Consider the following 22,986-nt stretch of genomic DNA (forward strand, 5'->3'; position numbering starts at 1 on the left):
CAGGTTTTTAAATGACAATTCAGCATGAACAAATACATAATAAATAAAATTGTCAATACACGGCATGAATGTCTTCGTACCCGGAAGTTGGCCGGTCGTTTATATTTGAAAGAATCCAACATGTTTATTTTGGATATGAACATATGAATTTAGAAGCTGCGAAAGTAGCTCCCACGTTCGAAAATGAATGATATCCAACTTCCGGCGACGCGATATGTATTACGAGCTGTAATCACCGTCAATTGTTTTCTCGTGCGTGTAAACGTAAACGATTATTCTAACTGGCTGCACTTTAAACAACCACCTCTTCCTTCAATAGGATAATAAGGAAACAAATATACATAAATAGATTTGTGAATCTGCGAGGCGTGTATCGTGGATCGTGGGTGTTTGAGCATCGATCGACACGCCACTGAATCGATGATCAGCGTGCTCTTCTCGGCTAAATATAGCGCCGCAATTGACCAGGGGTTAGGAGTCAAATTCCTGTTTTAGGGGCCATATTATGTTGCCTGTCCTCGGCTGCTTCCTCCTTCTTCTCATTCTAGCCGCAACAAACCAATGATCAGCATCTACTTCTATAAAATATCAAACAGCAAAAGTCATCGTCGGTACACGATGATAGAAACTTGACACTCGAATGCAAGCCATTACTGGAAAATCAAGTGTAGCGTTCTCGGAAGCAGTATGCGAGCAACAAGAAAAACGTGAAACAACCGGTCAGACACGCGTCAGCGTCGCTTCTGGCAAAACGAGCATGGAACGTGAACAGAATCAAAAGTACAGTATTGTTGTGACTAGACTACTAGACTCCCGATGTTTAATGCAAAATAAGAAGTTTGTGCATCAATTGCAAGATGCAGGAGCTATTTAAATATAAATCTATATTCTTCATTAACAATTTTAATGTGACGAAAATAATATATTATTAATACTCTCAAAATCATTTAATATTTTCACTATGTTTTAAATTGCATTTTCTCATTTTTATTATAAATGCATAAAATCCGGAGTCTAGTTATGACAATATATGAGCCAGTCATAATCACCAAACAATAGTAACCCATTTAATTAACCAACTTTAATCTGAGTCTTCTAAAAATATTTCTTTTTATTCGAGTGCAAATGATTTTTGCCGTTTGTGCCATAAGGGGCAACGCGATTCTGGCAAGAATCATTTGCTCAGTTCAGGGGTCCGTACAGCGCCACTTCATGTAGCGGCGAAACGCTCAAACTGGTAGCCAAACGTTATCGATAGGTCGGTACATGAACAACCGTCGGTAATTGGCTAGCAGTTTGAGCGTTTCGTCGCTACGTCAAGTGGCGCTGTACAGACCCCTGGGCGAAGCTACGCAATTTCGCCACAAGAGGCGCCATTATCTTTCCAGATTTTCACGTTGTCAGCTCTATAACGTTTACAGGTCCCTGATTGGTCCCTGACACGGCAAATGATCAGTGCTTCGATTGTGCCCAACATTTTTCGTACGATGGATGGCCACTAGAGGCGCTGCGCGGAAAAACAGTAACGTATCTACTATTGGGTAGCAGAGCGGCCAGAGCCCTGAGGCAGTTATATTGGCGGGAATGTACCGAAATAATCTTACCGCACAAAAAGACTCCAGGACGTGTCCTACGAATTACAAAATATACACAAATACACCCTCATTCTTTAGAATCAAATCATATAAATTTTTTAAAGTTCTGCGGGGTGCTCAAGGAATCGCATTTTATCGAGAAGCTCACGTTACTGAGGCTGAAATCGCCGCGCATACGCGAGAAAAGTTGGGCTCAATCCAGCTCAATCGAAGCACTGCACCAGTTGTACGGTACGTTGTATACATTGCAAATTTGAAAGTCAAGATATGTACCAGATTATAAATAGTAATACACTGTACACCGTGGTTCCCCCTTATCATTGGCTTTCTCGTCTGTTTTCTGAAAACAACATTCGGTGCATGGTGCATTGTGCAAAATTTGTTGCACACGTCTGGACGTTATTGGTATTTTGGTATATAATTGTAATATTCTTTTTTTGCCGCTTCACTTATTATATTACTTTTTTCTCGTTTTGTGATTTTTGTATTTCCTTTTGTAGCACGTTTTTTGCCGTAATCTTCACCACGTTTCAAAAAATTTCGTACTATTGACTCGGAACGTTTCATTTCTTTGGCAATCTTTCGATTCAATTCCCCCCTTTTTTAAAAGAAGATATTATTGCCTTTTCAGCTTTATTTAAGTATTTTCCTTTCGTCATTCTGTTCTGTTACATAAAATCAAAAATATTATTATATTTAATACGTTTCGTTCTGCGACATATTCTGGCATGTAAATACAGAACATTTTGAAGTATAGATGTTGAAAGAAATTTTTTTCTGTACGCTTTTTTCAAATACTCTTTGTGTTGAAATACTCTCTGTATTATTGCGGGTGAGCGTACAGTGCCCTTTTTTGGAAAAAGTATACAGAAAAATATTTCTTCTATAAAAACGTACACTTTTGTTGTTTACAAAGTTCCAAGAGCCAAATTGCAAAAAAGGGCTCTGTATGGGACCTCGCAATAATGCAGAGAACATTTCAACACAAAGAGCATAAAAAAATATTGCTTCTTCGCTAAATGCAGCACTGCGTGATTGAAAAATCAAGCTGTTTCATATCCTGTGTCAGTGTCTTTCCTGCGAGAAACATATCTGCTTCTCTGTCGCCAATTGGCGAATGGAAATAGTGATATTTTTGCTCCAGTGCACATGCTCTTATGGGACCTTCGCCTCTATCTAATCCTCTTTGGTATATATATCAGTGTTCCTGATGGTTCCAGATTCCGGGTCGCTGCGACGTTTTTCTGCACAGCTGGTGAAGCTAGGTTTACCTAGCAAGGTTACCTAGTCATGCTACGTAATCAGGATGTAAACTACAGTTTAATTTCTGCGGTTCGTAAAGGAAGACTAGAAAAAGCAAGGGAGTTAATCAATTCTTTTGGGCTGTTTTACTCACAATCATGGTCAGAAGGATATGTTTTACTTTGTGATGCTGTTAAGAATAAACATACAGCAGTTGCTAAACTACTTTTAACAAGCGGTTCTAAAGTTAACAGCAAAAGTAAAAAGTGTTCTAATACTCCTCTTCATCTTGCTGTTATAAATGGTGACATAGAAATTGTTAAGATGATTCTAGATAAAGGTGCTAATATTGATGCTAAAAATCAATACAATAGAACTCCACTTCACAATGCAATTGAAAATAAGAAAATAGAAGTTACTGAATTACTTTTAAAGCATAGAGTTGATGTTAATGCCAGAGACAATGATGGTACATGTCTACTTCATATTGCAGCTAAGATAGGATGTTTACAAATTGTTGAGCATCTTTTAAACTATGGAGCTTATGTTAATTGCGTTTGTACTTCAATATTGAGAAAAGGTTATACACCACTGCACTTTGCTGTTCAAGAAGGTAGTAAAGAAGTTATCACGTTGCTTTTAAGTAGAGGTGCTAATGTTGATGTTAAAGGGAAAGATAGTATAACCCCTCTTCATATTGCTGCTGAGGAAGGTACGTATTGCCAAAGATCTTCTAAACCATGGTGCTTGTACTCATTCTTTAACATTGGAGGAAGGATATACACCACTACATTTTGCTTCTGAACTAGGTAATGAAGAAGCTGTGAAATTATTCTTGAATAGAGGTGCTGATATTAATGCTAGCACAAAGGATAATTTAACGCCACTTCATATTGCTACCACAACAGGATGTGAAACAGTTGTAAAACTGCTCTTACAACATGGAGCTAAAGTTGATAATCAGGATAAAGATGGCAAAACCATACTGCACCTCGCTGTTGAAAAAGGATGTTTAACGATTGTTGAGCATCTTTTAAACTATGGAGCTTATGTTGATTGTGTGAGTACTTCAACATTGAGAAAAGGTTATACACCACTGCACTTTGCTGTTCAAAAAAGTAGTAAAGAAGTTATCACGTTACTTTTAAGTAGAGGTGCTAATGTTAATGTTAAAGGGGAAGATAGTATAACCCCTCTTCATATTGCTGCTAAGGAAGGTACGTATTGCCAAAGATCTTCTAAACCATGGTGCTTGTACTCATTCTTTAACATTGGAGGAAGGATATACACCACTACATTTTGCTTCTGAACTAGGTAATGAAGAAGCTGTGAAATTATTCTTGAATAGAGGTGCTGATATTAATGCTAGCACAAAGGATAATTTAACGCCACTTCATATTGCTACCACAACAGGATGTGAAACAGTTGTAAAACTGCTCTTACAACATGGAGCTAAAGTTGATAATCAGGATAAAGATGGCAAAACCATACTGCACCTCGCTGTTGAAAAAGGATGTTTAACGATTGTTGAGCATCTTTTAAACTATGGAGCTTATGTTAATTGCGTTTGTACTTCAATATTGAGAAAAGGTTATACACCACTGCACTTTGCTGTTCAAGAAGGTAGTAAAGAAGTTATCACGTTGCTTTTAAGTAGAGGTGCTAATGTTGATGTTAAAGGGAAAGATAGTATAACCCCTCTTCATATTGCTGCTGAGGAAGGTACGTATTGCCAAAGATCTTCTAAACCATGGTGCTTGTACTCATTCTTTAACATTGGAGGAAGGATATACACCACTACATTTTGCTTCTGAACTAGGTAATGAAGAAGCTGTGAAATTATTCTTGAATAGAGGTGCTGATGTTAATGCTAGCACAAAGGATAATTTAACGCCACTTCATATTGCTACCACAACAGGATGTAAAACAGTTGTAAAACTGCTCTTACAACATGGAGCTAAAGTTGATAATCAGGATAAAGATGGCAAAACCATACTACACCTCGCTGTTGAAAATGGATATTTAACAATTGTTAAGGATGTTTTAAAGTATTGTCCTGATATTAATAATCGAAGTAACAGAAAATCTCTTAAAATCGCAGTTTACAACTGTGAAAAAAAGAATAAAAAGATTGTTGAGGCTCTTCTAGAATATGGCCTTAATGTTAACCCAAAAGATGCAAATAATCCTAAGTTATTGCATGCTGCTGTTGAAAAAGGATATTTAAAAATTATTGAAGACCTATTAAAGTATGGTGCTGATGTTAATACGTTATACAATTCAACATTTGAAAAAGGTTTTACACCTTTACATAGTGCAGCCAAAAACAAACAGGAAGAAGTAGCTAAATTGTTGATAAGCTATGAAGCTGATATAAATGCTCAAAATAAAACTGGAAAAACTCCAATATTTTATGCTATTGAAAATGCCGATTTAAAAATTACCAAGCTACTTTTAAGTAATAGAGCTGATATAAAAGATAGTCCTGAACTATTGAATACTGCTGTTAAGAAGGAATGCATAGAAATCGTTGAAGCTCTTTTGCAATATGATGCTGATATTAACGCTAGTGATAAATATGGAAGAACAGCCTTACATTTTGCTGTAAGTAAACATGGAGATTTTTTTGGATTCGATATGGATGAAGAGCCTAATATTCGAAAAGGAAATATAAATAAGGAAGAAATTGTTGCATTGCTGCTAAGTAAGGGGGCTAATGTTAATGCTAAAACTAAAAATGGAGTAACAACACTTCATCTTTCTGCTCAGATAGGAAATGAGCTAATTATCAAAATGCTTTTAAACAAAGGGGCCAACGTCAATGATATGCAAAAAGATCGAATAACTGCACTGCATATTGCTACTCAAGAAGGGCATACAAGAGTTGTGGAAATCTTGCTAAAATATGGTGCAGAATATGATTCGAGAACTAATACGGATGTAACACCTCTTCATATTGCTGCTAAAAGAGGTTATTCAAAAATTGTCGAGATTCTCTTGAAATTTGGTGCTAATATTGACTCTAGAGATGACTATGGCAGAACAGCACTTTACCTCGCTTCTGCAGAAGGACTTGTAGAAGTTGTTGTCACTCTTCTGGAGTATGGCCCTGATATTAATATTACAAATAAAGACAATTATACATCTCTTAGTAATGTTATAGCTGAACTGTCGTTTTATAGTGAACTTAGCGATAGCTCTGATGATGATTATTCTTACTATTCTGATGATGATTCTTCTTACGATTCTGATGGTTTTGTCCATTCGGGTGATGGAACTGCTAGAGCTCTTAAACGCCACATAGTTAAAATGAAAACCGCAAATTTATATGTAAGTGAAGTAAATTTACGATTACTGCGTAGAAGGGATGAAATAGATCATTTTCATGATAAATGTGAGGAAGAAATAGCAAGCATGAAGAGTGAAAAGATTAATAATCCTAACATTTCATTTTATGATATCTTGGCAAAAGGTACAAGCTCATTAGCAATATATATGAGGAATGAAAATATAGTGCAGGTTTTAAAATCAGACGACTATAAAACAAAATTTCCAATATACGCTAGTATGATAGAAAGTAATTTCAGAAAGGGTATGAAAAGAATAGAATTACTTGAACAAGGCAATAAAATTTTCTATTTTCTTTTTAACAACTTTCCTGAGTTACCATATGACTGTACTGAAAAAATATTTAGTTACCTGAGTGACGAAGACTTAAGAATTTTGACGGATGCTTGTAAACCTCTTAGCATCGGTAATCCTAATACTATAATAACGATGTAGTGATTACCTCAAGTATATCTCAAGTACATTACGTTCAAGTTAAGGAAGAATAGCAGAATGAGTTACTTTCAATATTAAGTAGTAGTTTTAGTAATTTAAAAGTATACGTGTCAAGTTAAGGAAAAATGAACAAATTTAGTGCACTCATAAACCTTCCCGAAGAAACGCTGCGTCAAATGTTCAAATTTGAATAAATTTTTTTTTTAATTTTCGTTTTCAGAAATGCTTTTTTTCGATTGGTTTGCTGTGACCTCACCATTTCCTTTATTGCAATGCTTTATCATACACTACATTTTTTGTTTTGACGACATTTGCGCACGTAACGAAATAAATTGGAATAGAAGTGAATCAACTGGAATAAACTAATGTTTTTCCATTTTTCCGGGCAACTTCCAATTTTTCTTACCCTATAACCTTATTCGGACTATTACGAACATTAAAAAAGAAAATTAGCCAAATCGGTCCAGCCGTTCTCAAGTGATGCGCTTACCAACGAACAGCATTTTTTTTGTAAATAGCAGAGAGTAAATATTAGAAAAAAATGATAGAGGAAAAAATAGTACTGTTTTTTATACGCAACAAATTGACATATGCCAATATTGCCAATTTTTTATATGCAATGCTATATATTTTTTTATGTCGTATAAAAGCGTGTGTCAAGACAAATCGCTAGCCAATAAGAGCAAAAACGAAATAGCTTCGTCTACTCTCGAGCGTATCCTAAGTGGATGGACGATAAGGAGCGCTTATTGTATATTCTTTACGATAAATCGTTTATTGGAAGTCGTGCCTGTATTTACATTTCCTTTTCATTTATGAATGCATTTGCAATTACATATATGGTTATACCCAGTTATACCTATATGCAAGTAAAATAACTTCGATCGAAGAATAAAGAATTTCGCCGAATTACGATGTTTAGATAGTTGTATACAAATCATCTCGGAGTACTTCACACTAAAGTGACAACCTGTCTTTTTGACGTTATTTACACCGAATATTGGATTTATAAGAGCCTGTCACGAAATATTTAGGATTATGGAATGTTTCAATATATTTATGTAATTTTAGAGGTCTATACTACCGATGTGTTATCGTCGAATGTTAATGTAAATAGTACCGATACAATCCCCAGTCAAAAGAGTGCGTGATAATTCCTCGAAAATGATACCGTTTTTTTCCGAAGAAACTGACCCCTGGTAAAAATTATGATTCATGCAATAATTAATTTTACCAGAATTTTTTCATCAATATCTTATTTGTGAACAGGTTAACAGAGTACGATGCCTGCGAGGAGCTATTTAGAAGCATCATGGAACAACTTACGGCCCGTAATAAATTTCCAAAGGCTTCGAAAGCGTACGGGCATTATTCTTCTACTGTGCGACTCCGTCTGAAAAAGTATAGCTTAGATGTTCAACGGCTTAGAAGTAAAGTGGATGATGCGTTAAGATCAAAAACTATGTATCCTTTTCTCCCATGCCTGACACACATTTCTGTGGTTGTTGTCTTGCATAAATGTTTTCCTTAAAACATACTAAAAAGAACTCTTGAAGAAGCAGAACGGAGAACACGTCAGATAGAATTACTACAGAGTAAAGACATACAATTGCAGAAACTGTACCATGCTCGTACAGACAGTTATATGAATTCCCGCACCAACTTGTTTGCGCCAACATCATCAGCATTTGCGGATGGTGGCACAACTTCTTGGGCAGCTGACGACGACGACGAGAAGCTCATAGACATAGGAGGAACAGTTACTGACCTGAGACTCGAACAGGACAGAATTCTACTAGGTACAGCTGTGATACCTATATTCTCTTATATTCATTTCCATTGAAATATCATGTTAATATTTTTCTAGAACAAGACAAGGGATTAGAAGAATTATGTAAAGTCATTGCAAGGCAAAAGGAGATTGGTCAAAACATTGTTAACGAAGTAGATTATCAAAATGGTGAAGTACATCGATATTCGTTCTTACTGTAAACAAGAAGACACGAGAAAATTTGCTTAACAATTTATTTTCTTATGCAGAAATAATCGACAATTTAGCTGATCATATGGACGCAACCGATGAATCATTAATTAACAAAACGCAACAAGTACAACGTATCAGTACCAAGGATCGTACGTGTGGCTATTGGATAGTAATAATTCTTCTGTTTGTTACTATTATCGTCGTGTCACTAGTTTAAACGAAGATAAGCGTAATTTTAAATTGAAGAAATTCCATTGTATGTAGACTTCACCGTGCATTTTAACTGTACATACTTTTAAGCATGTGAACGATAAACATTTTGTAAATACGTGTAAAAATCTTTTACAATTAAAGAAGATTTTATTCTTTCAAATATTTACTAGTTTAGAAACATTACTTCTATTTAAGATACAATGTACCGGAAAGAATTATTGTAAGTAACTGAACACTGTAAACATAGAAAGTTGTATATTATGTTATAATTAAATAAACTTGAACAATGAAAGATAAAGCTTTTACAATATTCGCATTTATATAAATTACATTTCCTGATTTATTATACAAAAAAGAAAACTAAGTTTCTTACACTGTTATATCTTTAAGATATATATTCTGTTATTGCTTTTTCGCGTTAGATTCTAACATACTAGCTTCAACATCAAATCCCATATTTATCAAAAGTGCTTTTGGATTAGGATCCCTGCCTCTGAATTTTCGGAAAACCTCGCTCGTTGGTTGACTTCCTCCTAAGGCCATAAACGTTGCACGGTATCTGCTACCGAGTTCTTGTATTGTTTCATCCGTTAAATTTTTCGATGATTTCTCTTCGAAAGCATTGAATAAATCGGCAGCAACCATTTGCGACCAAATAGTGCTGTAACAAAAATTATTATGATCTCAAGATTTTGAAACTTTTTACAAAGCTATGCATTCTTTCCACGCTTCCTCTGTCTCACCTGTAATAAGCAGCTGCGAAATCTCCGCTAAAAATAGTCTCGAACGAACAGATATGACAATCCACTTTGTGTTGTGGTAAAACAAAGTGTTTGCTCCAAATGCGATTCATTATGTCGTTCCAAAATTCGTCGCTAAAAATAAAAGAATAATAATTCAATATATTACCTATATTACCATTTACTATTGTCTCGGTAGATCTTACCTAGAATGCAACTCCAAATCGAATCGCGATAAATACAGTTCTTTACATAAATTGTATCCTGCTAAATGCGATTTTGAACTTTTCAACATTTTAATCATCTCTGCCGATAATGGTTCTCCCGTATCATTGTGAGAGGAGATTTGTTGCAAGATCAATGGTTCGTACAACCTGCGATGATAATCATAATGTTACATGTATAGAACAGCGTTAGAAATGAGTCGAGTAAATTGCAATGTACCAATTTTCAAAGAAATAGTCAGAGATAAATGCTGCGTCCCATTCTACATTCGCATGTCCAGATATGTCGGAATAATCCACTTTTGTGCATATATGTTGCATCATGTGTCCAAACTAGACAACAACATTTAAAGTTACAAACGAAGGTGCCAGAGAAAGCGGTGATCGTTTTTATAAAGAAAAAAGTTACCTTTTGGAAAAGAGTTTTAACATCTTTAAATGACAATAAAGAAGGCCTTTCCCCGAATGGCGATTGGAAATTAAATATCAAAGCAACCAATGGTTTCGTTCCACTTGCTTTGCTTTTATTTTTCAGGGGCACCATGTAACCAGAATCATGCGATATCCTCACTTTACCGTCGTCTCTTACATAAGGATCTAAATAAAAGCTTCCTATGGGTGTGGTACTCGATTCGTTTAAATCGTAGACATCGAAAAATCGGACATCGTTATGCCAAACGTCCGGTTTTTTGGCTTCGACAATCTTTATACCGAATAACCTTTCAATGAATTCAAATGTACCAGATAATACTTTCGGCAGTGGAAAATATTGTTTAAAATCTTCTTCTTTGAACCTATAAATTGAATGACCATGAAACAATATTACATTTCAAGATTTTCCATTGTGCATAGATAAAGCTCACTTCTTAATTACTTTTGTCGGCTAAGTTGTAGTTTCTTGCTCCAGAATGGTATGTCCCAATGTTGAAGCGATCTTTCGCAAGCTTTTTCTTTCGCAAATGCAGTTAATTCCTTGAGTTCGATTTCTTGGGCACGACGAGCTGTATGCAAAGAAAGATTCGAACATTGTTCTTTTATCACTTTCCATTGACGACCACGAAAATTTTACCTGTTTCCAGTAAAGTGTCTAACGTATGATAAACATTCTCTACATTTCCAGCCATTTTGGTTTCCATACTTAAATCGACATATGTTTTATATCCTAGTAATTGTGCCCGTCTCTTCCTTTGGTATCGAATCTCTTCCAGCAGAGTACTAGTTTGTACCATTCTGTCTTGCAATACTGATGCTTTGATAACATCTGCTTCCCAAACTTTCCATCTCAATGAATGGTCAGGACAATATTCTAGTTAGCGTGCAACAATAAACATAGTTAAAAATGTTAGTTTAGCAAAGAGATAATTGGAAAATCTCTCTTTCACTAAAATATTGAAAATATATTTATTGTATCACTATACCCATGAATGGTTTCATAATAGCAGGATTTAATGTTACGGTCCAAGGACCAACAGTGTATTGCGTTTCATCCGTTACCATAGACTTTAGAAGCTCTTCTGGAAAATCTTTCACAGTTGAAGCATCTTTTATTACAAATTTATACTGACTGGTTGCCACCTACAAAAGAGCACATCAGTATTTGTACTATGTTACTTTAATACGTTATGGCACTCAACATAAAAACACTGCCTACAATTTCAAATGTTTGTAAATGTTTTCGGACACTGTAGCATTTACCAACCTGTAACTTTTGTGAATATTCCTTACACTTTCTGAGTAGCGCGTATGTTAACTCTGAGTGTATTTCTCTGTCTCTGCTGCCCAGATCTAACCCATTTAGCTTAGCTTCTAATAAGATCTTCTTCAGAACCATTCTTTGCTGGGAGCTCAACTTAATATCTTTATCGTACATGATGCTTTGGCATGCCTCATAAATTGGTATGTTTACATTTCGACTAGCTAAAGCTCTCTTAGCACGTTCGTGAATACCTATATAACATTGTGTGGGCATTACACTTTGGTTACCGAGATACAATATTTTCGCAATGCCCCATGTAATATACAGGGACGCGTATAATTGTTCTATAGGATCCAACACATTTTTGAATAGGCTCTCTACAGTTACATTCGCCTCGTCTGAAAGAAAATTTGTTTATTATGCAACACGAGCTGTTACAATGTAATGTACGTCAAAAGGTGGCAGAAAATATTCGAATAAAATTACTTTGTAGATCCTCCCCTAAGGTTTTCACTTCATTCTCGAAATCTAACGATTGTTTGCCGATAGCGGCTATACATTTCTCTACGGTGATGGTATTGAACTCCGGATTTTTATCTTCTTTCAACAAGGGATCTTTCCCTGGCAAATCATCTCCGATTTCTGGAACGCTACATTCGAACACGAAGGAATTGTTTTTATGTATTCGAAGTACTGGGATAAGATATAATTTTGGACTAATGGACAGGTTCTACGAAATAACCCCTATTTTAAGAGATACTCGTGACAATACGTACAGTACTAAATAACTATTGCGTTTTGGAATTTTCAAGGAAGAACTGCTAGACAATATAGCCCTTTTCCCGTAGAACGAGATTATCCTTGCATTTTTTAAAAACATTGTGCCTCTACGGATTTACAAGTTGCATTTTCCGGGCAACTGTCCGTGTGGTGTCCACTCTGGTCCACTTGGGTCCACTCAGGTCCACTCCACACGATTACTTCGTCAGTTCGTCATGAATTATACCGTGCAATATAGAGTCACAGAGCTATATGAACATGTACATTCTGTGGTATCTAGGTGGGAGAAATTCTCACGTTATTCCCCTCGAATGATTTGCTCGTGCAAATAGTACCACCGTACCACCACCACACAGACGAGGTATAGCGGTACCACGATGCGCTCCAAAGTATAGATTTGATCTGAAATATTTTGTATCATATCTCATCGTTCGTGGTTCAACTATTTTACTGTTCGTTCTACATTGTAACAAAAACAATGGGAAAAATGAACGATTGAGGAACGACGACACTCGTTTGAAATGCACGACGTAATACGTGATTGTACGTGATCGATGCATTGTAGCGGACACACGAGACAAAATAAAAGTACGCCATATTTGTTTTTGAAGCAACTCATCCCGTGTCTAATTTACGCACGATAATGAGGAAAAAATATCGGTTCCGAAACAAGTTGGAACACGTGGATCTGTTCGAACTTTAAAAACAGTGTAGAATAATTGAAGGGAGGGTATGCAGGTGTTCCCAATCGGAGTAATCGACGTGCCTTCAAGATTTTGGCTGCACCACATAAGCAGAAAACATATTATGATTTACTGTTTATGTGTGTAATGTTAGTGCCTATGCTTATTGCCTATTATGCAAATAAAATTCTATTATAAAATGGCGAGGAACAATAATAGTTCATTGGTCCTTTGTGCGAACACTGTACAAGAGAATGAGAGAATGCTACATGGGTCTTGCCGCAGGCATCAAGTGAGTGTTGTATCTTTTGAGTGTTGTACAAATGTGAAAAAACGAAAAACTATAAATCTACAATCAATTTTTTAGATGGACGCGAAATCCAAGGAAGATCTGGAAAAATTGTTTATCAAACTTAATTCTAACTGTCAACTAAAAGTATTCAAAGAAGACATACAAGCAACTTCTTGGAGTAACAAACACGTAAGATCTAATCTAATTGTTTTGTTTTTATTTTTGCGCGAACCAATTCTATCTTCTTCTTTCTTCTTAGGTTATGAATTACACGTACGGACCGATCCCAGAGTTTCCACCTAGCTCTTGGTGGGGTATCCGCATGGACTGTTCCAGAGACCGTGTTCACGATCCTTTCGAAAAAAATGCCCAAATCGGACCGTTCGGAGTCACCTCGTTTTGCACTTCGAGCATTAACTCCAATGAAGATATTGATCTTGGTGATTTTCTCACTCTAACGGGTCAGAGGTATTTCGACGAGAAGTCTGACGCAGATCCGTTGATTAAAAACTATGAGAGTCAAATACCAGTAAGATTAATCAGGAGTTACAATCTGTTCAACGAATTTGCTCCGAAAACTGGTTATAGATACGACGGTCTGTATATCGTGGCAAACGTTTGGATCGGCATGGATTCGGATGCTACGAAATATTACAAATTCGCTTTGTTACGTTTAACTAATCAAGATCCACCACCCTGGAGCATCAAGCAGTCTACTCCGACAACTGTATCTCTTCAAAACAACTGTGAGAGCTCTTCTTCGAGCCTGTATGAGTTTAAAAAATACTTGCACAGTTCTGAACAGGCACAAAAGGGGAAACACGACAGGGCAAGCGGATCTTTGCAGTCCCCGAATTTCGTGAGCAAAAAGTTCGACGAGAAGGAACGAGGTGCTTCTGAAAGCGCAATAGTAACTCGACACGTGTTTAAGAAAGGGAATGGGGATTGTACATTTAATGCAGCTAGTACGTCCGTCATGTCCGAGAACAAGTCGTTAACCCATATGACTATGCAAGGATCCAAAGCTCACAACACAAACATTTCGATACGTACTGGGCTTTACGATTCGTCGCATAATACGCAACATGACGTCAAGAGGAATACTTTACCGTCGTTTTGTAGAACTGTTCAACCGCTTAATCTACCCAGAGCTAATCCACAAGCGGAAACTGTAAGTTTATCTAGTAAGGATAAGAACAGAAGTTTAGATGGAAAGGTGCAAACGATTGGAGCGAATGAATTTCATGAGCGTGTAGATTATATTTCGTCTAGTACGGTAAAGTCGGATACGCTGAAAGTAAAGTTAACTAAAGATTCGAGCACAGCAATGTGCTGTAGTTCCACGAACGTAAATTTAAATTCTTGTTATATACGTGAGAGCAACGTGGGCGAGACGTACGAAGACGCGACGAATGATTCGAAAGAGGTACAAGAGATCAATTCGTCCGATGCGCTCAGTGATGTATTAAATTTGACAAATTCTTTTTACGGGGATGACAATGCAACAGGCATAGTTGCACTGGAAGAGTCGCAGGAGTTGAAATCGCTCGACTCCTTGGACACATTGACGCCGGATAAAATTCTGCACTTGATCAACAACAAGTGTCATCCTTTATCAAAACTGCTCATGGGTAACATGATAGGATTAACATCGGAACAGTCTGTGGCATTGAAAACGCGCGACTTGTCGATAGTTCAACCCGAGAGCAAGAGCAAAATCAGAACACAGAAAGATGTTACGGAAGAAACGAAGACAAAGAAGAATAGTTCGGACGATTTACCCGCACCAAGGTATTACAAGTTCAGGCGACACAGAAGATTATCTAGAAAGATGATGAACGGAGAATTGCAGAAGAGGTCTGTGCAATCTTCGAACATTTTAGAGCAAAGTGTAATGGGTTTTAACGCGTGTAACGGTTCGAATACACCGGAAGTGGAGGAGGAGGACACTTTGCCTTCGAATGGTCACAGCAAGCATGTGAAAAGTAAAAACGCGAAACAGAAGAAGATTAATTGTCTGCAGGAGTCGTCTAAGAGTACGAAGAAGAACATAGGAACCAGAAACGAGATGAGGACGCGTTTGAGAACGGTAAAAGCGATCAAGTCGTCGATGAAGAAGCACATAAACAAGAAACAGAGACGAGAGATTGCGAATTTATTAATAGACGCGAAAATTGGTCCGAAAATACGTGGTCCGCGGAACAGACGGCTACGGTGCATCAACAACACCTACTCGAAGCACTCGTGCGAACGATTCGGTGGTGGGATCTGTACGTTAAACAAATGTCAAATTAATCCCGAGATATCCGGGCAGCAGACTACTTTCAAAACTCGCGGCAAACTGATCAAAATCGGAAACTGTAAACGCATTAGGGATAAGCCGGCGGTTGGTATTAAAAAATCCGAGGCGTTGAAAGAGAATAGGATACACAAGAATCTTACTGTACCTGGAAAACTAACTAAACGCGACGTCGACGATAAGATTGTAAATAATAATAATATCACCGTAAGAGGCGACAACAAGAAATCAAAGATCACAAAGACTAGTGAAACATCCATGGTCATCAGCCGGAAAAGAAAATTGATGCAACCGATTTCTACGAAACTAAAAACCGCCAAATCCGAAGAAGCGGCGGACGAAGTTTCCAAACCCTGTAAAACGGACGCGGTTACCCAGTGTTCGCTTATCAAGGAACCGTTGATGAGGAACCTGAAGTTGTACGACTTCGGCCAGAAGTGTAATCGCAACGAGCAGTACACTTTTATCAAGATAGAATACGGCGAAAGCAAAGATGTGAAATCTGAAACGTGCGAAGCCGCCAGATCAGATAACGAGAAGAGAAGGTATAAATGTGTACAACCTGTGTGCAATACGTCGACGAGTAACAATATTTTGAAGATAAGGGAACAGAATAAAGTCTCGATGAAACGAGTGTCCGCATTTGTACCTGTTAACGCTTTAGATAGCGACTTGAAGATTGCTCGACTCAGGTCGATAGGGTTTAAACCGATACCTAATGAAGGCACGAAGAGCGACGCTAATCAAAGTAAAGGAGGCACCTCGGGAACGTTTAGCAGCAAAGTATTGAGACAAAATGTTGCCGAGAAGTACAATAAATACACCAACGAGGAGAATGATATTGTGGTGTACATGGACGATGAGTTACAATATCAGGATATTGAAGACGAGGATAACAATTTATTGTGCGCCAAACGCAAACCGTTGAAAACGGAGGGTTGTGGTTCTAGCAACGATCATAAAGAAAGAGAATCGTCCGACGATCCCAGAGTGTCATTGGAACAAGATTTAGAATCACCGTGGCACGGCTGGAAGAAAATTGTAACAAATACAAATACGTACTGGGTTGGTTGGTAAAAGAAACAAAACCACGAGTATATCAAATAATTTGTAATTTTCTGTATTATTGTATTGCGACAAGAAATTTTGATATGTATATATATATATATATATCGACGAGTGTATCGATATATGTATACATATACATACAAGTATATATATATATATATTTTTTTTTTCCGCCAAAAGAAAGGCTGTTGATATAATACTAAGTTATTTTTTCACTGATAGTTGTACCAATTCGATGGATTTAACATGTAATGATAGATAACGCTTTTTTGTAGAATAATATGAGACTTGATCTTTTGTTGAATTGATTCGCAAACTCTGATTGAATTCGTTGTTATGTCTTTTACTATGTGTTTTTACTAATAAGAGAGAGTCGGAATATTGTAAGATGCTAATAATTAATAGTACAAAGTATAGCGATTTACTTTTAACAAATGAACTTTATTGTTATCTCATGGAACAGAATAATATATTCGTTCCACAAATATATAATTTATGTATACAGAAATATTTCTATTGTACAGAAAATAAAGTTGAATTAAGATCGAACCTGATTCTCGTTCCTTGGAGACCGTTCAACAGAAGAGATAAAGCATAGAACATCGAACATCAAATACTTATATATATATTCGAATAAAATAAATACATTGAAGAAAAAATCTTTAATTTTTGCATTATTAAATACATTCTATTGTAACGATATATACACTCATTAATTCTTTAATCTAGGACGCAAAGATTTTTGTGGCTCAGATATATATTTATGTATATATATATATTTTTTTTTTTTCCTCGGACGCGTGCAAGAATCATAAGTATCTTTCCCAATGTATATCCCAATGAAATTAGTGTTCTCCGTCGGCGAAATTACATTGATCTCCGTTCAGACTGGGAATATCGATGTAAAAACGTATACGCGATGTTAGATCAGAGTGTAAAAATATCAATTAACTACGGTAAATAATGCGACAACATATTTGTGAGTATTCAGATATTAAGTACTGTACAATCCTCCCCCTTTAAGAAACGTAAACCGTTCCGTGAAACAAAGAATAGTTGTATTATTATAATAGAGCCACCTCTATAGGTAAGACTGCCTTTTAAATATGTTCAGCATATTAAAATAAATATCTTCTATGCTATGTTTACATGATGTAACGTAATACATATATTAACATGGATTATGGAACTATTACAGCATGATGGAATCGTTTCCCTTCACATCACGCACAATTTGTTTCTTTCTTTTTTATCTATCTGCTGTTTGTTTTTCGTGAGCGAGTTAAGTTCCTACCTAATGATGTACAATCAATTTTCAATGGTGTATGTTGCGTTTCCTCGAGACCAGATACAGTTTTGTAATTTCACGAGAGTCCAACGTAGGAGAGTGTGGCGCGGTCGCATTTAGTTTTTCAGTTTTTCTCTGTTGTAAATGCGATTCTCAGTTCCGTTTCTCTTTCTTTTTTCCGTTTTACTTCTTTTCTCATCTCTGTGAAAATTATTGGAACTCATCGTCGCTGCTCAACAGCATGGTTTTCTCGTTATAATTTTGAGAGATAGTCGCAACACGTTGGTGAGAAGTGTGTCGTCTTTGCGGTGGCGGAATTGGCATATTCTGCGGATCGTCTGGATCAAAGCTGGATATCCGCATACCACGTTGTCCTTTGGGTGCTCCTGATTGTTACATTACATCACGTATGTATTATCGCCGGCAAAACCGTGACTAATGGATACATCGATCACTCAGCGAATTAGCAAAACAATCATGCGTGAATTTATCCTGTCTCTCTAGGCTGCATCAATGCACGAGATTATATGCACAATGTCTTTTTGTCTTTATTTTTTTTTTTTGTCGTATGCAATCGGACAAAATTTTTGTGTACACACTGCATGATATACTACATCATTTTTTATTCTCATAACATCATTACAATGAACGTAAGTACGCGTAACACAATGCTACCAAACGAACATGCATATGCAATAGAATGGTAAGTTGAATTTTCGAATTCTGGCAGAATGAGGAGAAAACAGAATCAAAAATATAATACTAAATGAATAATACTAAATTAAACACGACCGATCATGTACGCATGCCAATCATCTTTCCAAAATACAAATCAAGGCATTACAAGATAATACTATGTTCTTCGATTACTCTTTGTCTATCGTTTAAAATGATATTTAATTGCGATATACTGCCGTCATTGTTATTTGTCTTCTGCGTTTATTAAAAAAAAAAGCAAAATTTTCTTATGAAATTACACTGTACTCTAAGTGCTCCTGTGGTTAAGTGCTTAATTTCTATTGTACAGTAGATTTCGTTAATTGCAAAATGAAGGAATCGTATGCTTATGTATTATATGTATTATATATATATGTGTGTGTATGCATATAAGTATATACGTATACAGGATTTTTAATATAAACCTTAAATCATAATTTGAGCAGAGAACTCTTTGCCCACCCTGCAACTTCATTCGAACTTAAAACATCAAGTAAATCTGTAATATTAGTTTTAAGAAACTATAGTTAGAGCGTTAAGAATTTTTCAATCTTCGTTTAAACTGTATAAATGCCTGACGTCCAATTTCTTGTAATTAAAAAACTGATCCCTCGCACTCTCATAGTTTTTCATACGGCAAGTTGGTATTAACGTCTGAAAAATAATAAAAAGGAAGTGCCTTCAAAGAATTTATCCCTAACTGGCACGTGTAAACTGATATTACAGTAGAAATAATCTTTTCTTTTATACAGTCGCCTCTCGTCGCAACTTTGCTCGTAATTCGTAAATATTGGCAATCTTTTAAATCAGGACTATAGTAATCAGCAGTGAACTATATTCGAAATCGTTTACTTCGTTTAAATTCGGATGAAACATTCGTAAGAGTTGTTAAATGTTAGATTCAATCTTCCTGTCTCTCTTCAATCAATATTTGCGGAGTATAAAGAAATTCAAAGAAAAAAAATACAAATGTACAAAATGAAATATAGATGATTTTAGATTTTATCATTCGCTACGTCATGCTATATGAAAATATACCGATTAAGAAACATAAAGTATTGAAAAGAATCTCAAAGGCAATATTCATTAAAACAGACATCTTGCAAAAAAAGTTAATCATACATACCAGAACTGTACTGGGTGTATTGTTGATACTGTGGATGGAAATTGTGAATGGCATCAGTCATTATGTCTTTTGGATTCATAGTTTCCTGCGGAAGAATCGTATTAAAATGAATTAGTTCTTTTCGATTTTGAATACAACTACTAATTGAACCGTTAATACCTTTAAACTGCTGCTAATACTCTGCATTGTTACGCTTCTTCCTCTTGAATCTGTCACACAACCAGCCGAATATACTTGGTAAGGAAACGCGTAACGCAAAGCTATAGCAGCGAACAACATTTCAATGCAAATCAAAAAGTTTTGGTAACCAGCAGATACTGTGCCTGCACTGGTCGACTGGCCTAAGGTAATAGGCGAAATTACATTGGCTTTCTCAAGAATAGCCAGCAAAACTCCTAAAAGAATACAAATTAGTTCACGATCGAGGGACATTGAGAAAATCTCGGAGAATTCTGAATATTACCTTGCCAGAACGAGAGGAAGATAACGCTCTTGACGGTACAAAATTTTAAAACAGGTTCGAACGGCGTCAACAGGTCTCTTGTAGCAAAGTAGAAGAGGAAAAGTCCGTAAAGCGCAAGGGACACGCTGATATTGTAAATTATAGTTATATAAATATAGCCCCCATCTGGAGACCAATCCCCATCCCTGTAATGTCCAAATGCTTGTAGGAATATGATGACAAATGCCATCACCGGTTTTACCAAGCAAAATTGCAAGGTGGCTTGCTTGCAAAATCTAAGAAAACCAATAGTGTATGTTTTTCCAACTAGGCAACACGTTCCATATAGGCAATTGGAACGAATAGGTTTGCCCCGTATCTCGGACATAATGTTTCCTTCACCTCCCAGGTACTCGTAGCATAAAGACAAAAAGTTATATATAACAAATGCTTCGTAACAGTCTCGTACAGTGAAGAAATAAACGTAATAACTTTCACTGTTAAAAAATACTAGAGAGACCCAAGAGTGTGTTGCGTATATTGGGACTATAAACAGAATCCTCACTATCCATCTCTGTTCTGTCGGATTGGTATACCACCTCAGGTGCTGGAAAATCTACAAAAACACCAAAACAATTATATGTCTATTCTATAACACGATCGAGTACACATGTATAGAGTGTACCATAAATAGACTGCAGATTTGATACATTTATGACAAAACATAATTGCACTATTTTTGACTTATTAAAATTGTTAAAAGGAAAAATACATTTTCACATGATTTCTGTTTTTTACAACTGATTTAGAAAATTTCTATTTTACATAAAGATCTGCAGTCTAATCATAAATTCTTCATATAAGCAAATTGCACTTTTCATTACCGAAGAGGATTACAAAATGACACATGAAAAAGGCAGATCTATGAATTGATTAAAATTAATACATTTAATTAAAAATACATAACGAAATTGCTATCTAAAGATGTCGGTCCTCAGAATAAATAACAACAGTGCTGGCAAGATAATGGCAATGATAAAAATTGATATACTGATGGAACGCTTGAAATTTAGTACCTTATTGTTTTTATCACGCCAATTCTGTCACGTGCATTAAAATAATACGATGCTTTCTTTTCGTTAATTTAAACTTTATTATAGATTAACCTAAAATAGCGTATTGGCAAAACTTTTTCGTAAACTGTCAAGATATCGAAATATTGGTGGGTTGTGTATTTCTGACATGCACTGTATTGTTTTGAAGTACCTGTTGACACGTTATGAACAGAGCGAACCAAACAGACGTGCCAGCGATAATTTGAGCAGCTTTAGTCTGCAAGAATATCGGCGATGGTTCTTCCTCCTTGGAGAACGTGGTGACAGTGGTAGTTGTCATTCCGTCTACCAGGAACTTGACGATAGTAGACGGTTCTGTTGCCATGGTGCTAGTCATATTTCGATCTAAGGAAAAGTCAGTGGTTGCGATATGATAAACAATAACAAATTAGGTGTTAAAGTAATCGAGGGCGTCCTATGAAATCATTTTAACGACGGTCACGGAGGGGAGAAAAACCGTGCGAACCGAGTCTAACGTGTTTTCCCGTGACACAGAAGAAACGTCGAACGGGTACACGAGTCGCTCGTCGAAAATCAATATATGCACAACAATAACAACGGGTACACTCGGTCCGTGCGCGAAATTTCGTCTCGTGGACGCACCCGTAATCCATTCGTCGATGTTTTTCGCAAGATTTCCAGCATACACGCGTTCCCTCGGTCGACGTAACTCTCGTAGTACTTACGCGTTCTCTTTTTCTGTTCGTATAGCGCACCGTAACGCGCTGACCTGTGCACGATCCGTGAGCTTCTCCGAGATTCCCCGCTTTCAATTAAAACCAGCCACCAACGCAACGGTTTCCGCGAATGGTCGTGACCTTCTCGAGAGATAAACGCGCGGAATAAATTCCACCGAATTCACTTCCCTTCACTGTCTGCTTCCGTCCAGCCTGGATCACCGAGTTTCACTTTTACCCGACATTTTCAGGCATCTCTTTACGTTCGTTCCACGATACGTCAAACACGCATTCGTTGCGAGACCAGCTTCGCGAAATATGCCAGTCGACAATAAAAATATAACTGGTCTCACCACCACCACCATATACTTTTCTCCGTTGCACCCGTAAATCTTCCCCTTGGCTCTCTCTTTGTTTCACGCTCACGGACGATCTCTTTTTCCCTTCTCCTTCAGGCGAAATCCCCTCCTATGGTCCTATGGTTCTCTTTAACATCATGGACGCATGCGCTCACCGCAGCTACGTTGCCACAATATGCACAATACCTCGACAACGTCGTATTCCGCGATTTCTCTGTCGTCACGTTTTCTACCCCCACCACACCCATTGCGCATCCGACTCTGCGCAGACCTTCGATAATGATGCTCACGACCTCGAAATTTTTGACCTACATACTTACAGACAGAGATGCCATTTCTGTAAGTTCACGTCTCTGTCCTTTACATTGGGCCTCGGGATGAAAGAGGACGGAGATACGGCATGTAGAAAATTGGAAACGTTGGAAAGAGCGCGATATTTGAAATGGTAGATAACTGTGTTCATGTTGAACAAATCTACACAATTTCATGAACTGATTCTGTTGAACTCCACCCGTTCACTTTTCAAAACAAATCATATATCAGGTAATTAAAAAGATAAAGAACATTTAAATGAATAGAAGATTGGAAGATTGTCTATATAGCACTATATAGTGCAGAATGAAGGGCGAAATATCTTTTATATAAACGCTGGAGCCTTGTATA

The 22,986-nt window shown here is 36.8% G+C and overlaps 5 protein-coding genes across 10 annotated transcripts; 3 read left to right on the forward strand and 2 right to left on the reverse strand.

Annotated features, from left to right (window-relative positions):
• The first annotated feature begins 1,554 nt into the window (after positions 1-1,554).
• LOC143213901 (uncharacterized) lies at positions 1,555-6,883 on the forward strand. 4 transcript variants are annotated; one of them, XM_076434236.1, is made up of 5 exons: positions 1,555-1,826; positions 2,816-3,549; positions 3,647-4,054; positions 4,152-4,559; positions 4,657-6,883. In XM_076434236.1, the coding sequence occupies exons 2-5, from the start codon at positions 2,886-2,888 to the stop codon at positions 6,618-6,620; spliced, it is 3,444 nt and encodes a 1,147-aa protein (XP_076290351.1). In that variant the 5' UTR covers positions 1,555-1,826; positions 2,816-2,885; the 3' UTR covers positions 6,621-6,883. The 4 variants fall into 4 exon arrangements, with proteins under 4 accessions (XP_076290351.1, XP_076290350.1, XP_076290349.1 ...); XM_076434235.1 differs by lacking the exon at positions 1,555-1,826 and adding an exon at positions 1,833-2,018; XM_076434234.1 differs by lacking the exon at positions 1,555-1,826 and adding an exon at positions 1,833-2,008.
• Syx8 (syntaxin 8) lies at positions 6,026-9,115 on the forward strand. Its single transcript, XM_076434288.1, has 6 exons — positions 6,026-6,167; positions 7,692-7,819; positions 7,890-8,084; positions 8,166-8,419; positions 8,488-8,580; positions 8,661-9,115. The coding sequence occupies exons 2-6, from the start codon at positions 7,785-7,787 to the stop codon at positions 8,819-8,821; spliced, it is 738 nt and encodes a 245-aa protein (XP_076290403.1). The 5' UTR covers positions 6,026-6,167; positions 7,692-7,784; the 3' UTR covers positions 8,822-9,115.
• Positions 9,058-12,594, reverse strand: LOC143213909 (uncharacterized). 2 transcript variants are annotated; one of them, XM_076434261.1, is made up of 11 exons: positions 12,254-12,592; positions 11,964-12,127; positions 11,481-11,875; positions 11,200-11,356; positions 10,851-11,087; positions 10,656-10,782; positions 10,191-10,575; positions 10,002-10,114; positions 9,764-9,931; positions 9,561-9,692; positions 9,058-9,478 (listed from the first exon to the last, which is right to left on the reverse strand). In XM_076434261.1, exons 1-11 carry the CDS (start codon positions 12,355-12,357, stop codon positions 9,220-9,222), a joined length of 2,241 nt encoding a protein of 746 aa, XP_076290376.1. In that variant the 5' UTR covers positions 12,358-12,592; the 3' UTR covers positions 9,058-9,219. The 2 variants fall into 2 exon arrangements, with proteins under 2 accessions (XP_076290376.1, XP_076290378.1); XM_076434263.1 differs by lacking the exon at positions 11,964-12,127 and having other exon boundaries at positions 12,254-12,594.
• Positions 12,574-18,081, forward strand: LOC143213903 (uncharacterized). Its single transcript, XM_076434244.1, has 3 exons — positions 12,574-13,232; positions 13,308-13,421; positions 13,492-18,081. Exons 1-3 carry the CDS (start codon positions 13,116-13,118, stop codon positions 16,606-16,608), a joined length of 3,348 nt encoding a protein of 1,115 aa, XP_076290359.1. The 5' UTR covers positions 12,574-13,115; the 3' UTR covers positions 16,609-18,081.
• Tmep (Transmembrane endosomal protein) lies at positions 17,020-22,426 on the reverse strand. Of its 2 annotated transcripts, none has more exons than XM_076434281.1 (6): positions 21,974-22,426; positions 21,439-21,632; positions 20,194-20,788; positions 19,890-20,125; positions 19,731-19,815; positions 17,020-18,273 (listed from the first exon to the last, which is right to left on the reverse strand). In XM_076434281.1, the coding sequence occupies exons 2-6, from the start codon at positions 21,622-21,624 to the stop codon at positions 18,098-18,100; spliced, it is 1,278 nt and encodes a 425-aa protein (XP_076290396.1). In that variant the 5' UTR covers positions 21,625-21,632; positions 21,974-22,426; the 3' UTR covers positions 17,020-18,097. The 2 variants fall into 2 exon arrangements, with proteins under 2 accessions (XP_076290396.1, XP_076290397.1); XM_076434282.1 differs by lacking the exon at positions 17,020-18,273 and adding an exon at positions 18,491-19,258.
• Positions 22,427-22,986: the final 560 nt, after the last annotated feature.

This window comes from Lasioglossum baleicum, chromosome 12, assembly GCF_051020765.1.
Source record: "Lasioglossum baleicum chromosome 12, iyLasBale1, whole genome shotgun sequence".
NCBI lineage: Eukaryota > Metazoa > Arthropoda > Insecta > Hymenoptera > Halictidae > Lasioglossum > Lasioglossum baleicum.

Coding starts and splice junctions, on each gene's coding strand:
- LOC143213909 (XM_076434261.1), bottom strand. CDS start 12,357: ATGTTTTTAAAAAATGCAAGGATAATCTCGTTCTACGGGAAAAGGGCT. Junction 11,357..11,480: donor AATATTCACAAAAGTTACAG/GTTGGTAAATGC, acceptor GCTCTTTTGTAG/GTGGCAACCAGTCAGTATAA. Junction 10,576..10,655: donor CTACAACTTAGCCGACAAAA/GTAATTAAGAAG, acceptor TTCAATTTATAG/GTTCAAAGAAGAAGATTTTA.
- Syx8 (XM_076434288.1), top strand. CDS start 7,785: ATGATACCGTTTTTTTCCGAAGAAACTGACCCCTG. Junction 8,420..8,487: donor ACAGGACAGAATTCTACTAG/GTACAGCTGTGA, acceptor ATATTTTTCTAG/AACAAGACAAGGGATTAGAA. Junction 8,581..8,660: donor CGAAGTAGATTATCAAAATG/GTGAAGTACATC, acceptor TTTCTTATGCAG/AAATAATCGACAATTTAGCT.
- Tmep (XM_076434281.1), bottom strand. CDS start 21,624: ATGACTAGCACCATGGCAACAGAACCGTCTACTATCGTCAAGTTCCTG. Junction 20,789..21,438: donor TGTTCATAACGTGTCAACAG/GTACTTCAAAAC, acceptor GTGTTTTTGTAG/ATTTTCCAGCACCTGAGGTG. Junction 20,126..20,193: donor CTTCCTCTCGTTCTGGCAAG/GTAATATTCAGA, acceptor GTATTCTTTTAG/GAGTTTTGCTGGCTATTCTT.
- LOC143213903 (XM_076434244.1), top strand. CDS start 13,116: ATGCAAATAAAATTCTATTATAAAATGGCGAGGAACAATAATAGTTCA. Junction 13,233..13,307: donor GGTCTTGCCGCAGGCATCAA/GTGAGTGTTGTA, acceptor TCAATTTTTTAG/ATGGACGCGAAATCCAAGGA. Junction 13,422..13,491: donor CTTCTTGGAGTAACAAACAC/GTAAGATCTAAT, acceptor CTTTCTTCTTAG/GTTATGAATTACACGTACGG.
- LOC143213901 (XM_076434236.1), top strand. CDS start 2,886: ATGCTACGTAATCAGGATGTAAACTACAGTTTAATTTCTGCGGTTCGT. Junction 3,550..3,646: donor TCATATTGCTGCTGAGGAAG/GTACGTATTGCC, acceptor CTTCTGAACTAG/GTAATGAAGAAGCTGTGAAA. Junction 4,560..4,656: donor TCATATTGCTGCTGAGGAAG/GTACGTATTGCC, acceptor CTTCTGAACTAG/GTAATGAAGAAGCTGTGAAA.